Source organism: Danio rerio, chromosome 18 (assembly GCF_052040795.2).
Source record: "Danio rerio strain M-AB ecotype USA chromosome 18, GRCz13ab, whole genome shotgun sequence".
Taxonomy (NCBI): domain Eukaryota; kingdom Metazoa; phylum Chordata; class Actinopteri; order Cypriniformes; family Danionidae; genus Danio; species Danio rerio.
In genome coordinates this window covers 16,130,453-16,148,061 of record NC_141038.1, presented here as the reverse complement: position 1 = coordinate 16,148,061, position 17,609 = coordinate 16,130,453, and the positions used below count along the sequence as shown (strand labels likewise).

Genomic DNA, 17,609 nt, shown 5'->3' with positions numbered 1-17,609 from the left:
GCTCTCCATCCCATTCAGTGAGGACCAATACAAGGATGTCACAAGCAGACCTTGCCTTGCGTTTGATTTATGTTGCTCTAAAAGTAAAAATCAAAGATCCTCTCTAATGCAGCTCTGTGGCAGTGGGATGATATACGATGCAGCCGAGCAGTTAAATGAGAGCACTATGTCTCTGCCTGTGTTTTAATGGCACGGTCAGAACTCTGACCCCACATCTGAATGACTTTACAGTACTTAAAAAGACATCCTCAGACAGTGCTGATTTGTAAAGGAAAATCCTCAGGGCAAGCTTGTTTTGGCCATGCAGTTTTGATTACTCAAGAGACTCTTTGCAGGAAATACAAGCAAGACATGCACAACACGCTTCTTTATTGGTTTTCAGTAGAATTTGACCTTATAAGAGGCTTAAAAAATAGCAAAAAAATAAATAAATGAGAAAGAATAGGCATTTATTTTGTAGCATATGCTGTTTCACTGTTGATTGTGTGATTTCTGAAAGCAAGTCTATTACTTTGCTAGATTCAGTTGGTTTATTCATCCAAGTATGATTCAGAATTGTCAGTATTTTCTTTTAAAGAAACATTTGATAAAATATTAGAATAATCATATATTTTAATGCAAGTATTGGTAGTTGTATTTTACAGACAAACCATGTAAATCACAACTGTTTTTTTTTTTACATTTAACATCCACACTGTAAAAATGCCTGGTTGCCTTATTTTTTAAGCTGAATCAAATTAACCTTATGAGTCCATATATTATGTTAAACTGACAAATTAATGTGTAAATTAAGTTTAATAAGTTACAATGAAGTAAAAACAAAGGCTGTCATGATTAATTGATCATATATGTTTTATAGTGCATGTAAACATATAAATAAAGGTTTTGTGACATTTATAAATATCTTAATATATTTCAGAGACGCAAAAATGTTTGGTATTGTTAATTTTTAAAGTTGATATTAGACTTTTTGTATAATCTGAAGTACCAAGTTATGTACAAAACCCAGTGGCGCCCCCAGAAAATTTTCTTAGGAGTGGCCAGAAGAGGCCGCACCAAATCTTGGGGTGGCACACACAAAAAAAGAATTCAGTGTAATGTTATATTTTTGTTTCTGGTAAATAAAAAAATGGGGTTTTAATTCAATAAATTAATTACTCTTGAAACATTGCAATTTATTCCTAAAATTCAATAAATTAAATTTTAATTACATAAAAAATCAATATTTAGTTTAAAACTCTTTTCATATATATATATATATATATATATATATATATATATATATATATATATATATATATATATATAAACAACTTTTCAGTTATTTTTCAGTTATTTATTATTGTACAGCATAGTATATGCCATTTCATAAAAGTAATGAGGATTAATGAATAAAAACGAAGTCATTACTACATATGCACACACACACACACACACACACACACACACACACACACACACACACACAAACACACTATACAGACCTTAATAAATATAATTTATCCATATTTCTTTTTAAGCCACAATATTAGTAATACAGCTTCTTCTATTGATGTACCTTAAGGTTAACATTAAATTGCCATTGCTGTCTATTGAAGGTGTATGCATGCTGTCAATGACGATCAAGGAGGGGCAGTGAATGAGCTATGTCAGTGGCACCAATTAATCCACAATAATTTAATGGCTGCTATTTATTTATTTTAAATTAATAATATCAACATTAAAAGGCCGAGGCAGTGGCACAGTAGGTAGTGCTGTCGCTGTCGACTTACAGCAAGAAGGTCGCTGGGTCGCTGGTTCGAACCTCGGCTCAGTTGGTGTTTCTGTGTGGAGTTTGCATGTTCTCCCTTCCTTCGCGTGGGTTTCCTCCGGGTGCTCCTGTTTCCCCCACAGTCCAAAGACATGCAGTACAGGGGAATTGGGTAGGCTAAATTGTAGTGTGTGTTTGTGTGTGGATGTTTCCCAGAGATGGGAAGGGCATCCGCTGCGTAAAAACTTGCTGGATAAATTGGCGGTTCATTCCGCTGTGGCGACCCCAGATTAATAAAGAGACTAAGCCAAAAGAAAATGAATGAATGAATCAACATCAAAATCATATTGAGGTGGGCACAGGGGTGACCAGAGTTTACACAGGGGTGGCCTTAGAGGCGCCCCTGACAAAACCCAATGAAAACACCCAAAAATGAGGCATATCTGTGTTGTTTAAAAAAAATTCATAGCTTATCAGTTTCTTTACAATACATAATTTACAAATGCATAATTTCATTCATAATGTTGGATTGTTTATTGTTTATCTTTTAAAGGATAGCATATTTTAAATAAATAATTTTAAAGAAGTTTAATACAACAATTAAAATAAATAAGTTAATTCTCACATAAAAAACCTGGCATAAGCAGAATTAAGGAAATAATTGTTGTTGTCATGTGACAAGAAAAAAAAATAGCCTACACACTCTCTATGTCAAACAATATTTCAACGTCAGCACGGAATGAAGACAACTGCACTCTGACCATTAAGCTAATGGACGCCTCAAAATGCATATGCTCAAAAACTGTTGAAGAACACCAAACATTATTTGTTGCTGTCCCAAAAACTCTATTGTTTTCCAGGGTGTGCCTGTTAAAGGGTTAAGTTACATCCTTCCTTCCTGTCAGTGTAAGCGGTCTTGTTAATGCGCTCTTAAGTGACATATTGGCAGTGTCTCAAAACCTTGTGAGCTGAGCTGCCTACCAAGACTGCGTTATATGTGCGTGGGAGTGACCGACAGGACCGTCTGCTGTTATTTAACTGTTTGTCAGGGCACACATGAATGATGTCTCCGGTCGCTGCGTCACGGCTTCACGCCATAAGCGTTATATCGAGATAAAACGGCGCGTAACTTCTATTAACTTCTAACGAATTCGTAACTCCAGCGTTCGAATCCGAGCTCTTGTGTTCTATGTAACTATTTTGAACGTTTCCAAACGCGTGAACGCCCCCTTTCTGCGTTTTGAGGGAAGAGGAATCATTTGCCGCGGACTTTTGAGTGACGTGACAAACTCGTAGCGCGGCGAGGCGTTCCTGTCCTGCCGTGCAGTTTCCCCTCATCACTCTAGCGGACGGGCTTTAAACAAAGACTAACAGACGGAGCACCTGGGCTTTCTCCTATGCCTCATAACGCCAAGTGTCGTAGCTTTTGTGACCGCGCTGTAGTGTTGTTTAATGGTGACACGGTTAATTGGGAGCCTGTTTAGTAGAAAATCTTTTCAGGTTGCGTATTTACAGACACAATCTGCGCGTAAATATGCCGAGGAGAAAACAGCAGGCGCCGAAACGAGCTGCAGGTAAGTTTATATGAACTGGTTTCATGTAGATGCTCATCTGTCCAGTTGTGGTTTTTATTTTAAACCATTCTGTGCTTATCTGTACAATAGCTGTTTTTGATTTTTTTTTTTATGCACACAATGTTCACATATTTTAATTATGTTGATTTGAATCATACTTTTTGTTATGTTTTTGGATGTTTTATTTACTTTCATGTCAGAAGTTAATCAAATATATGACGTGAAAACTGCAGAATGTTGTAGTTTGTTTTATATAGTTTTATTAATTTTGATTTTTTTCATAGAGCTTGGTCAGAATAAATATTGTAAGCACAAATAAATGAAAAGAGAAAGAAACATGTTAGCATAAAGTAGGCTACTTTGTCATGATTGTTATACATTATTTAAAAAAGATTTTTAAAAGCATATTAATATTTTCAAAAGTAACATCATAACTAAAATTCAGGAAGCCATTTTGTTGTCATGTGACAAGAAAACGAAATTCCCAAACTCTCTATTTTTATGAAAACACTTCAGTTTAAACAGCCTAACGTTAATACAATACATTTTTTACATACTTTAACATGTCATATTTACCATATAAAATTGTAACATTTTAATATATTTTACCTTGCAAAACATTTACTCCTTTAAAACGATTAAATACATTGGGGACTTTTTTATGTTTCATTAAAACAAAATCATATATTTCAAGTATTAGTAGCTGTATTTTAAACAAAAACCATGTAAATCAAAACTTGTTTTTACATGTCACATCTATGTAAATATATAAATTAAGGTTGGTGACATTTGCAAATATCTTAATATATTTCAGAGATGCAAAAATGTTATTGTTGATATTAAAAGTTGAGATAAGACTCTTTGTGTACTCTTTAGTACCAAGTTATGTACAAAACCCAATAAAAACACTTAAAATGGAAGCATTAGCTCTGTGTTGTTCTGCACAAATTGGTTTCCTATCGTTGCAGTTTGTTTAGAATACATAATTTATTTATTTTTTACATTTTAATATTTTCAAAACTGAAATCATAATCAGGAAGCCATTTTGCTGTCATGTGACAAGAAAACTAAACCCCCAAACTGTCTATTTTTATGAAAACACTTTAGTTTAAACGGTCTAACGTTTAACATTCTAAAATGTTAACATACTTTAAAGTATAAAATTTATCATAGAAAATTGTAACATTTAAGTTTAACATTTCTTACCTTAGAAAACATTTACTCCCTAAAAAACTATTACATAAATTGTGGGCACTCTATTTTATGTTTTATTTTAAAAAAAGGAATAGACATTTGTCAAATCAGTTTACAAATATTACATTTTCGAGCACGGTTTTAACCTTAGACAGCCTCATTATCATTGAATCACATATAAACTCCATATAACAGTTTCAGACCTGTTTTTTTAACTTTCTTTTTTTAAATATTGGGAACAGTTAAAATCCCCTTCGTGTTACCTAAAACATTATCTGCCTCCTTAATAGAAAAGATCCTATCTTGTTATTTGAAAGAGGAGGAGTTCTGGGGCATTTTTTATATTTATAGCAGAGCTCTCTTTGAAACAGAGATACAAAGCCATTATTATATAGCCTTCACTGTTTGTGCGTGTGTGTGTTTGAGGCAGAGATGATGTGGAGTTTAATGGAGGGGTATGGCTTGCTCTGTTAGACTGGCCTGTCAGAACAGCTTTGTCTCATGTTGGATTTAATTGTTATCCTTGTGACAGCCTCATCCATCAAAGGCTTTAATGGTCAATCAGAGCAAGGCCATGTGAGTGCTCTCCTTCTTTTTCCCATAAGCTTGCCTGGGCTTTTATTTCATCAGTATGCTCCACCAAACTTCACTCGTGGAAGCTGTGCAAAGTGGTGACCGTGAGGTTTATAAGCGTGAGTTTATGGTTTACAGGTATGAACGCATTCAGTGGCGTGCTGGCATACGTAGCCGTTTCTCACACTGAAAGTGGGACTTTTTACTTTAAGCTTAATGGTGACTAAATTATTGATTCTGATGCATTGTTGTTGTCTGTTAAGGAGGTAAAGCTCAATAGCCAATCTTAGGTGAAGTCAGAGCAATCTCTCTTTTCGTGCCCTAAAGGTTTGCACGGCTCCGTAAAAAGAAACTTTGCTTAATTTGAGCATGCCTAATTAGCTGTAAACTTGATGGATTCCTGACAGGTGTAATGATTGGAGATGACAAGCTGTGCGTCTGTCACCAAGTCATATTAGGTTTGGGCTCCCTTGATGTAATCAAGTTGATATTAGCCACTCCTGCTGGCCTTTCCTATCGCCATAACCCAATTTAGCACCTTTATGTGACAAATGAGCCTTTTGGTGCCTGTCTGGAATCTAGACGATTCTGAACCGTAATAAGGAGATGAACATGTGGAACCACCTACAGTCCGTCTGAAATGGATGTTTTCATCTGTCTGTGAGGCTTTGAGCCATATTTGGAACGACAGATTAGACATCAAATCTATTTTGAGAGTTGTACTTTCCTTCAACTCGGTAAGTTAGATCTCTCTCTGTCTGTGTGTGGGTTGATAATGTGAGTTAATCGGACACGCCTCCGCAAATCCCACGGGCCACCCTGGCCAAAAATTTTCTCGGTTCTCAGGCTCTTTTTGGGCGCGACTCCAGGCCCTGCCTTCTCCCTCTTTCTGAGGGTAAAATCAGTTGCTGTCAGATCTAAGGTGCGAGGCAGGTCAGCCGGACAAGCTGCCATCAGTCATGCGTGGATGTGACGCAGAAGCCGAGCTCGATGGTGGCAGCGATGAAAGGCCAGGAAACCATAGAGGCCCGCCATTCCCTAATCCCAACCAGTGTCAACATACCTCTCCAGCCAGGCATGCCTGTGATCACTGCCAACAGTTTCAGAACTGCTAGAACCTCATTGATTTACACAACGGCTGAGACAGAAGATTAAAGTAATCACACACATTCCTGCAGACACATTTCACACATGCACTCAGATGGTGTGTTCATAAGTTTAATTTGTTGATAACTGCTAGGGATGCTTTGTGATGGACAGTTCTTTTATTATTTCATGTGCACTTTACAGCATTTTTACATTTAAAAAAGTTAATCGTCAAGCCAAACTTTGGTGTTTGTCGATAAAGTGTGTGCGTAATAAATAAAATGAAAAATGTAGTTCAAAATGGGTAAAGTGTACAGTATGTGTTCTGTGTACTCATGATGGTTTCCTGTGGTTTTAACAGGACTACTACTAAAACTTTTATTTTGTGTTAACATATGAGCATATTTTTTGTTGCATGTTCTTGAAAAAATTATAAAAATGAAAAACAATTTTTTTTTTATAATTTCTTTGGTTTACAAATGTAGTGAATTGTTAATTGGTCATTTTTGAGTTTTTGTCGTTAAAGAGACTTAGGTGTCGTTTACACATTTATTTATTTATTTTTCATCTTTATTTCTATAGCGCTTTTACAATGTAGATTGTGTCAAATCCATCGATGCGCAGAGTCCCAAAACCAAGCAAGCCAGTGGCGACAGTGGAGAAACCTCGAGAGAAACCAGGCTCAGTTGGGCACACCATTTGTCATGCAGAATAGTGTTTTTGAGTGCGCTTCTGATAAAAACAATATTCGTCCACACTATACAGCCAAAAACCCATGTGACAATTGTGACAATTCACGCTTACAGGTGTGCTCATATTTTTGCCACCATTGAAGTCTGCTGTTTGCATAATGGACATGAATGGCAGGTGTAACCAGGGCTTAATTTGTACCGGAACAAGCCGAGAAACTCATTTTACAGATCCCCCTTATAATAGGCACACCCCCCTCCTTGCTCTTCACTTTCTTCCTCGACTCCCCAACCCCCTTCACTTGCGATACCTGTCCCTTTTGTGGTAACGTGCCGGATCCGTTACCCCAAACTGTTCCGGGACCTTAATTTACAAATCAAGCACTAGGCGTAACCGTCACCAAACTGAGGCATTTTTAAACATAAATGCATAAGTGTAAATGACACCTTGGTGACCTTGACAGAGTCCGAAAGGTCCACTTTTTGATATTTGTTCATTCATTTTCCTTCGGCTTAGTCCCTTATTCTGCCAACTATTGGAAAACCGGAGCAGCCGGTGGAAACTCATGCTAACACAGGGAGAACATGCAAACTCCATACAGAAATGCCAACTGACCCAGCTGGGACTAGAACCTTGTTGCTGTGAGGTGACAGTGCTAGCTGCTGAGCCACTGTGGCTTTATTCTTTTACTACATTTATTCACATTTATATAAGTATGAATATTCTTTTAATTTAAGTTAAATGAGGCACAAAAAAATGAATGCCACTTCTGACCTGCCATCCAAACTCTTGAACCATGCAATCTATTGTGGTTGTAAACTTATATGAATGTTACTTTGCTGCGTTGACAATGAAGACATCAATCTTCTGTTAAGAAGACAAGAATCCATCTCTTTTCTCATGGGAGGTGGCTTTTAGCTTGCGGTCCATTTTAGAAAAATGAGTCAGTCTGGTCCTCAGGGGTCCAGAAACCAAACCCTGGTGGAGAAGATCAGCACAATGCCAAACCGTCAATTACCCTTTCAACAGAGCCGTTAATCACGCTGCCACCCTTTACTTCTGGCATCCTGACACATGTCATCTATCACGCAGGCTTTCCGAGACGCAGAGGGAGGGAAGAAAAGGAGAAATATTGTTGAGAATTAGCCTGAAAAGGCAGGGGAGAAAGTTAAGAAGTCAGAGATGCAGGTCAAATGTTTAAAACCTGAGCAGTGGTGGTGCTGTAAAGGGTTTGTCTAAAAAGTCTAAAAGAAAGTGACACAGGCAAGAAAATTCAATAAATTGTCACACTGCTGAGTTAAGCTGTTAAGTCATTAAGTCATTGAAAGCCCTGTTTGGGTAGAGACCTGAGCCGATGACAGATTGAGATATATTACACGTTGAGCAAGTGAAACGACAAATGAGTTCTAATTTAGCTTAATGCATGATAATTTCTACTTTAGCGAAAAGAGGGAAAGTCTTGCAATTCACCTACCAAACCACATTTTAAATGAATCAATCATTCCGTCAATCATGGACTTTGCTTGTCAAGAATGCATGTTTGTGCACGCATCCGTATTTTGAGTGGGTATTTGCATAGGTGGACATTTTATACGTGTTCACGTCTGCGCATTCCCGTCCAAGCTTAAAATGACACGCATCACTCAAGCTCAGCTGGCCTGTAAATGAACTCTAGCGTTCTCTCCCACAGCTCTAGCCCTGCTCCATGATGGATGCTCCTTTAAAGAAAGAGATTAATGAGAGGTAGGCGGCTTAGAGGACCATTTATCACAGTGAATATTATTTGGACGGCTATGTAAGCCTGTAACCTGAGAGTTAGAGAGGCATAGACAGAGCACAGGGTCTTAGATGTCCTCTCTATGATGGATAGCTTTGCTTTTTCTCTGTGTTTGTTATGAGACACCAGCTGTCCACCGGGTGGTCATTGCCGGATAAGATTGGGAGTTTGGTATTGCATTCCCAAGAAACCCTTCCTGTGTCTCTGTGAACTCAATTCCTAGTTATCGGAAGCTTATTAAAGGAGAGTAACTCTGGGACAAAGCCTTGCTTGAAAGGTTGGGGGTGGGTGACAGTCTGTTTTTTTTTTTTTTTTTTTTTTGATGTTGGTTTTTGCCCCCAACATCCCCCACCCTGTCCCTGCAGAGTAGAATTATGAGTGCCATCCATCTCACTGAGTTCTTTGATGCTGGGCCATCATCTCAGCAGCTGCTGGCTTAGATACACATAGAATTGTTGCCAATCACTCTTGGCAGCTGAGGCACATCAGACACACTGTTGTCAAGGGGGAAAAGGAATCAAAGGCACACAGAGTGATAATTAGAGAGATATCTCCCTTGAAAGGACGTTTGTGGTCGGTGGAATTCCAGTCAGCAGAGACTGTTTGCCTTCGTGAATTTACTGTAAATGGTCAGTTTTAACTTTCTCCTGCAGAAAGAGAAACACAACCAGAAAGGTTAAGACCCAGGATAATGTTGTACACCCACTGAGCTTTTCTTTGTTAATTTGGCTCCCCACTTTGATTGACTTGAAAAAATCGCACTGTTCTTTGCTTCTTTTGAAGCAAAAAAACATTAGTTTTGGCATGGGGCATCTCGACATGTTGCCTGAATGCTGCTTTATTTTGATCAAAGTGTCATGTGTTGCACATTAGCATGGCCTCAAGCAAGAACAATTCTCACAGTTAGCCTCAATCTGTATCTCACTGTGAGGTTATGAGTGAGTCATGTGAGCTTTGAGGATGAAAAGCTACAGTATTTATGGACAGTTTAGCAAGCATCATTATCAACCTATTGGGTATTGTTGGAGAGTTACCTAACAAGTATAAAATTAAATACAGTGACATAAAGATGAGCCAACTTTAATTTCCTTTTAATGTAATAATAATTTGGTATTAGAAACGTAAAAAGCAGCTGTGAGTAGATGCACTCTGTACAGACTTAGATTAAATCAGTTATTCATGCACATTAAACAATTGTTAATATGTATAGTATAGGATTATTTAAATGCCAATCATGCTGTTTCTTTCTAAGTTGGAGTGAGTTAAAGACTGGTCACATGATGACAGATGTAACAGTTATATAAATTAAGTGCCACTAAAGTCTCTTGTTTTTTTGTTTTTGCTAGAGCTCATTGCACACATCACACTTTATTAGCTTAATAAATCATCCAGGCTGTCAATCAAGCCTTTTGAGAATAATTGTTTATGGTAGGTGCCTCCTGAGACGGATTATAAATCATTCAAGGTTAAGATTTTGTTAGGTTGGGTTTCGATACACACATTTGTCTGTTTATGGTTTCTTAGGATGATTTATATTCCCTGAAATTTTTATGAGAGCAGACTTTAAAACATCTTTATGCATGGAAAAAACTTGGGTTAAAGTTGACATTTTCTGATTCACCTTAGGGTTGCCACTTTTACATTTTGCCTGGCTTAAAATACCCTTTAAAAAGTTACACTCTTGTAGTGTTCGGCATTTGTACAAGAAAAAAGCAATTTGCCACTGGGGACCCTCAGTGTGTCACCATAATTGTCTCAGGGATATGAGAGGGCAGGAAAATGATCATGTCATTGTAGTTACACCTGGTTCACCCTCTTTTCGAGCTGCTTTGGAGTTCATGCCAAATCAGGCCGTTCAAATGACATCTTTTGATCAAGGCTGTCGGGCACGATCAGAGGAGATTGGCAAGTAATGGATACCTAGTGACAATCCAAATCTACAGAGGGGATAAGACTGGCCTGCACCTGCCAGTTATCCTTTAGAGCCCCCATCCTGCAGGCCGCCTGGCTGACAGCCAGTGAGAGGCTAAATGAGAGAAGCGCAGGCTTGTGAGATTGTGTATTATCATTTGAAATGAGAGCTATTTGTGCTTTAACACTCTTGTCAAGACTGTGGTGGATCTTGTAAGAGAGAGAACGGAAGAGAGGCCGTTAGCGTGCCACAATACACTTGAATCACACGTGCAGCGGCACACCATGTTAGCTTGTAATTCAAGGCCTGCTGTATTTCCAAACATCTGACATGTCAAGTGTTTTCTTTTTGACATGAGCAACATAATCACAAGTGCACACACAAACAAGAGTGAATAGAGTGGAACTGAGACAGGGGGGTTGGTATGGCTTTCAAGGGGGCATTTGTTCCACTTACGGAGTCAGAGTGACAGTGTCAAACTAGCAGGGGACAGGCTGTCAGGAGACGGGATCGTCAGTCCCGGAGGACGGTGGTGGATGGGCTCTTTTGAGGGTGTGAGGGCAGCTGGCAGAGAGAAGGGCGACCGCGTCCCCTTGGATCTGTCATCTGGAGGTGCTCGAGCAGACACCTTTCTCCCAACACGTCACCTGTCCAAGATGAACAGTCGTCAGGTGGGATTCAAAGTGGCAGGTGGCTTATGCGCCGCCATCTTATGTCAGTCCCCTTAACCTCTCAATCTATCTGTCCACCTTTTTCCACTATCTGTTTGTCTCTTCATATGTGTACAGGTGTGTCAAAATGTGGACATGTGGAGAGGTGAGGTGAATGGTAGCAGATGCAATCTCTTGTAAATAGCCTGATTATATGTTTAGCAGTTGCTTAAAAGCAGTTTCCAGCACTACTTATTTAACTTTTTTTCTCTCTTTTTTCTTTATAGCTTATGATTCAGAGAATGGTAAGGAGACAGTGGTACAGACTGAAGGCACTGAAAGTGTTTGCCCGGTGACCAAGGAAAATCCACAGGGTGAAAATGATTTGGGAGAAGACTTCAAAAACCCAATGGATGAACAAGATTGCTCTGCTTCTGAGCTATCAGGTCATGATGTTGACAGTGAATCTCACATAAGTGAATCAAGTGAACCCACATCAGATGCAGAGAGTACCACAATCAAAAATGAGGAGGCCACAAAAGACTTTATAAAAGACAGTTCTGAAAATTCTGTATGCATTACTGACAGCCTTGAACAGATGAAGGCTATTTACAAAAGCTTTCTCAATAATCCCTATTGGTCCTTTTTGAGCTTGAATTCCCCTCAGTCTTATGCAGATGAACAACCGGCCAGTAGCAGTGGAAGCAGTAGCAGCAACAGCAGTCCTGGACGCACCTGCTATGACTGGCATCAGTCTGCTATTGCAAAGACACTCCAACAGGTCTCTCAAAAACCACCTATAGCACTTGAACCAAGTATTTTCTCAACTGTGCAGCTCTACCGACAAAGCACTAAACTCTATGGTTCCATCTTTACTGGTGCAAGCAAGTTCCACTGCAAAAGCTGCAGTGCAGCTTATGACACGCTTCTTGATCTCACAGTTCACATGAATGAAACCGACCACTACCGTGATGACAACCTCGAAAGTGCTAGTAAGAGTGGCAAGTCTTGGTCCAAGCCACGCAAGCGTTCTCTTTTGGAGATGGAGGGGAAGGAAGATGCCCAGAAAGTCCTTCGATGTATGTACTGCGGACACTCTTTTGAATCCTTGCAAGACCTCAGCGTGCACATGATAAAAACTAAGCATTACCAGAAGGTTCCTCTGAGAGAGCCAAGAACGGCAATTGCTGCTAAAGTCGTGTCCTCATTCAGGAAGAGGGTTCCAGTGGAGCTGGATGTTGCAAAATCTTTGCACACTACAGAGCAGACAAGAAGTCCCAATGAAGGGCACACCAGGGATATTCTTCAGATGTACTCTGAACAAAATATCAAAGATGACTTGGATCAAAAGACAACAAGCCGTGGTGTACACTTCAAGTCTCAGAATTTGAAATGTTTGGAGTGTGGGATTTCACATGACTCTTTGCAGCAGCTGAGTGCTCACATGATGTTGACTGGTCACTTTTTAAAAGTCACCCAATCATTGCAAAAGACAGACAAAACTCCTCATCCCAAAAGTAAGTCTGAGAAGTCTCTGTCAGAGACAACATGTTCTTCCCCTCTTGCAGCCACAAGAATTTTGGAGTCATCATCCTACTCATCCATTGCAACTGGAGACCACAAGAACAAGACACAAGAAATTACCTCTCAGAAAAGCAGTGAGTCCAAGGAGTCTGCAAATGTAAATGATGTTAGGCAGAAATTGGGTCCATCAGCAAAAACGGATTACTTAACCGAAGATGATCTAAAGGAGAGTCCTAAAATGGATTTTGATATTCTTAAATCACTGGAGAATACAGTAACATCAGCCATTAACAAAGCACAGAAGGGTGCCCCGAGCTGGGGTGGTTACCAGAGCATTCATGCAGCTTATCAGTTACGAAACCATTTAAAGCCTGCTCTGCACAACCCAGGCTATATTTCTTCCTTAAAACAATCATCCAGTAGTCAGGAAGTCCAGTCCTTAGACAAGAGTAATTTGATTCCTCCAAGTACTCAACCAAGTTCTTCATCAACCACAGTTCAAGTCAGTGAGGTGGATGAACTTGAGATGAATGTAACAGAAAAAGATGCTGAAGTAGACAGAAAATTGAAAGATCTAAATGGGCAGGGATCCCCACATCCACAGCTGCTAAATTTGAAAGGGAAATCACTGATGCTAAAATCTCCAAGTCCTGAGAGCACTGTTACATCAATGAGCAAGATCACTGAAGGTAAAACAGAGGAAAAAGAAACTCGGAAGCACAAACAAGACCCAACCTCCACTTCAAATCTGTATGATGATTCTAGTTTACTCTCTGCCCAGCCTGAGCCAAAACAACCCTCTGTCAGCCCTCTAAGTGCCCTTCAGTCTGTTATGAACCTTCATCTCGGTAAAGCTGCCAAACCGGTAAGGCCTGTCCAGGACCCTATGAGTATGCTTCTCAGGATGAGCAACAGCATGGCGGAAAGGGCCGCTCTTGCCGGTCCATCTGGACACTCAACGAAACTTAGCCAGTTACATTCCAACTGCCATGAAATTTGCAGAGACCAGCCGATAGACTTGTCCAAAGGTAAAAATGAACAGTACCTTACAACTGCCTCTGTCCCAGGCAAAGCTTTGAGCTCCTCTATATCTGGTGCATCTGTGAGTGAATCAAATAGTCCCAAAATCTTCACACCAGTAAGTCCTTTGCATGAAAATGCTCTCTCTGACATCTCCGACATGTTACGCAATCTCTCAGACTCTAGAGTTTCGAAGCCACCAACACTTCTATGTAGGCCAGAGCAGTCAGAAATTGAGGGTTCTCGTACTTCAGAAGAGGCAGAGGATACGTCCATAGTGCACAAACGTAAAGGTAGGCAGTCGCACTGGAAACCCCAGCACTTGCTGATTTTGCAGGCTCAGTTCACGTCCTGCCTCAGGCAGACAGCTGATGGAAAGTATGTGATATCAGACTTGAGCTCCCAGGAAAGGATGGTCATATCACACATAACTGGTCTGTCTATGACAACCATCAGCCACTGGCTTGCCAATGTGAAATATCAGCTGAGACGAACAGGCAGAACAAAGTTCATAAAGAATGTTGACTCAGGACACCCAGTTTTCTACTGTAGTGAATGTGCAACACAGTTTCAAGCTCGTTCTACATACATCTGTCACCTTGAGTCTCACCTTGGTTTTAAAATGAAAGACTTGGCTAAAATTACGTCCAAGGATATCAACCGGAAGATTCCGAAGCATTCTAAAAGCACTCCCATAAAACCTGCGCTTCCTGCTGTATCGCCAGCTAGAGGATGTCAGGAGCAACTGCTACCAGTGCCAGCACTGTAACATAAAAACCACACACACACAGTATAGAAAAAGCGTATACTTACATGCTGTTGCATTAACAAAACTGGCACAATTGGCCTTGTGATTATTGGTGTTGTCATGGTAATGTAACATAAAAAAAACTAAATTTAAAGTTATTAAGCTGACTGCTGCCAGCTTCCATATAAGAAATCGATATGTAAATAAGTCTTAAACCTATAAACATTCTTGAACATTCATGTTCATAAACTTATGAACATTCCCAGTGATTTCCTTTTTACAGGGGGTTTGTTCTTACAAGAAAAGAATGTACATTTGTACAGATAAACTTGTTCACATTTTCTAAAATGTGCATTTCCTTTCATTTTGCATATGACAATACTTTATTTGTTCATGCATAAGGAATCTGATTTATTTATAGATGTATAACTAAAGAACTGTGTATAAAGTAAAAGTATTTAATCTTTGTGCTGTTGATATAAATTGCCTTGGCTTGCATTTTTACAGATCCCCTTTTCTCCTAACATTTGTATCACCTGTTCATTTTTTTTTCTGATTTGTTAGCCAGACTATTTTAACAAGACATGTTTTAATGACACCATTTTGTTGAATGTTAATACATTGAATGAGGCATGCCATCTTATATATGTACAATTCTGTTTTTTATACGAAAAAAAAGTAAAAAAAACAAAAACAAAACATATGTCTGCTTGTCTATTTCTCAAATACTTAACAGCCCATCATACTATTAATATTTTTAGTCACCGCTTAATGTTTTGCTCGTGGTGTCATTTAAGAGTTGATATGTGTATTTTAATACCTAAACCCAAATCTTTGAATAGTCATCCAAGGGAAACATTTTGTTCCCTAGAGTCCATACTTGAGTCTGATCAGCCATCAAGGCATTAAATCTAATAATTGTGTCACAATTACTTTCTCTTTGAAGCAGATCCTTTTTTTTTATCCATGCCCAAACATATAGTCAGATTTACACACTGCTTCTAATCATGGTTCCCATCCGGTGTTGCCAGACAGAACTATTGATATTGTTGTCTTTTTGTTTTGTTCTTTTGGTACAGTGAATTCAGTGGGGGTAGTCACGCCTCAGTGCTAATAAAATAAGAGAGAGAAAGAGAGAGAAGTGCTCCCTGTCAGAGTCACATCAGCCTATGTCATCGCTCTAATGAATATCATCTAAATTGCTTTGTATATCTGAACAGTTTGGATGTCAATCTAATTTGAGCGCATGCACTGATGGGAAGGGGGCCAGACTAATGAGAAGAGAGTTACGTTTGACAGTGCAATAAGCTTCAACCTGATCAGACAAGTTTGAACAGGAATTCTGACACATGTGCCAATCGTAAAAAAAGAAATGTTGATGTGAAATGCTGTACAAACGTCATCCTTATATCTTGTCTGACATCTTGTCTGATGTTAGATGTTAGCATAACTATAGCATGTGTGCTAGTACCTGGGAAAAAAAGTGATATATGATCTCAAATATATCGATATCTGGTGGGGTCCTCAGAATATTTGTCATGTTTAACCTGAAATGAATTGATCATTGGGGTGGCTCAGTAGTAAGCACAATCGCCTCACAGCAAGAAGGTCACTGGTTTAAGTCCCAGCTGGGCCAGTTGGCATTTCTGTGGGGAGTTTGCATGTTCTTCTGTATGGGTTTCCTCCGGGTGCTCCATTTTCCCTGACAGTCCAAAGACTTATAGGTGCTGTAGATGAATTGAGTAAATGAGTGTATGGGTGTTTTCCAGTTCTGGGTTACGGCTAAAAGGGCATCATTCATTCATTTTCTTGTCATCTTAGTCCCTTTATTAATCCAGGGTCACCACAGCAGAATGAACTGCCAACTTATCCAGCACATTTTTACGCAGCGGATGCCCTTCCAGCCGCAACCCATCTCTGGGAAACCTCCACACACACATTCACACACACACTTATACACTACTGACAATTTAGCCTACCCAATTCACCTGTACCGCATGTCTTTGGACTGTGGGGGAAACCGGAGCACCCGGAGGAAACCCACGCCAACTCAGGGAGAACATACAAACTCCACACAGAAACACCAACTGAGCCGAGGATCGAACCAGCGACCTTCTTGCTGTAAGGCGACAGCACTACCTACTGTGCCAATGCTTCGCCCTCTAAAAGGCCATCCCCTGCTTAAAACATATGCAGTAGTAGTTGTTGGTTCATTCCGTTGTGGTGACCCCTTATAAATTAGGAACTAAGCTGAAAGAAAATGAATGAACTGATCATTGAGCAAGCACAATCTTCATCTCATCATGGCCTCTTGGAAATCATGTTCACCCGCTACTTGAGTGTCAGTTCATATTGTGAGCAAACTTGAGTTGACGTGACAGTTTATGACAGCTCCAGAGCACTCATGGGACAGAATCAAGGCAGCTGCCCACAGAGTCCACACTGGCTGAATTATTCTCAGCACAAGGGTACGGGTTGAGGTCATTTTCCTTTTCTTAAGGAATAGGAAAATTGGCATACTAGTGAAGTACAGTAGGTTTAAATCAAGTTGGGTGACATTTATTCTCAAGTGCTTTAAATATTATTTAAATGCGATATTGCTTCAGTCATTGATGGCTGTGAGATGTAAAAGTGAGCCGCATGAAGAACTATGGTGCATTGCACCCAAATCCATTGCATCCCTACTTTCTGTCCAATAAACCAACTCAAAAAAAGTTAATCCAAAATATTTAACAGCTGGACAGGGAATATTTTGAGCAGCTGAATCGCTATTCACTAGCATTTCCCCAGACAGCTGTCAAGAGCATTTTGGCATGATATCTGACAGATTTGCAAAAGACACTCGTTTCAGGGCATTACACCATACATTGTTAATTTAATGCATGATGACACGACCAATTATAGTGAGCTACATGCTCAAATAGCATGTCAAAAGCTGTGTATCAATCCGTTTGATCCTGTTTTCCAACACCTTAAGTGATACCTTAAGCAACATTTCTGACTTGGGAGAGAAGTGCTGAGCAAGTGAAACGCTTGAGAGGAACACGGTGGCTGATCTAGCTATATTTGCAAGAAAAGGGAGGTCTAAAACAAGATCTGTTGGTGTATAAA

At 39.5% G+C, this 17,609-nt stretch overlaps 2 protein-coding genes across 2 annotated transcripts in view; one reads left to right on the top strand and one right to left on the bottom strand.

Moving 5' to 3' along the window:
• The window catches only part of uri1 (URI1 prefoldin like chaperone), a 68,707-nt gene that overhangs the window by 16,130 nt on the left and 34,968 nt on the right, over window positions 1-17,609 (bottom strand). The window lies entirely within an intron of this gene.
• Window positions 3,087-15,197, top strand: tshz3a (teashirt zinc finger homeobox 3a). The gene is made up of 2 exons (XM_087293033.1): window positions 3,087-3,324; window positions 11,494-15,197. The coding sequence occupies exons 1-2, from the start codon at window positions 3,285-3,287 to the stop codon at window positions 14,517-14,519; spliced, it is 3,066 nt and encodes a 1,021-aa protein (XP_087149159.1). The 5' UTR covers window positions 3,087-3,284; the 3' UTR covers window positions 14,520-15,197.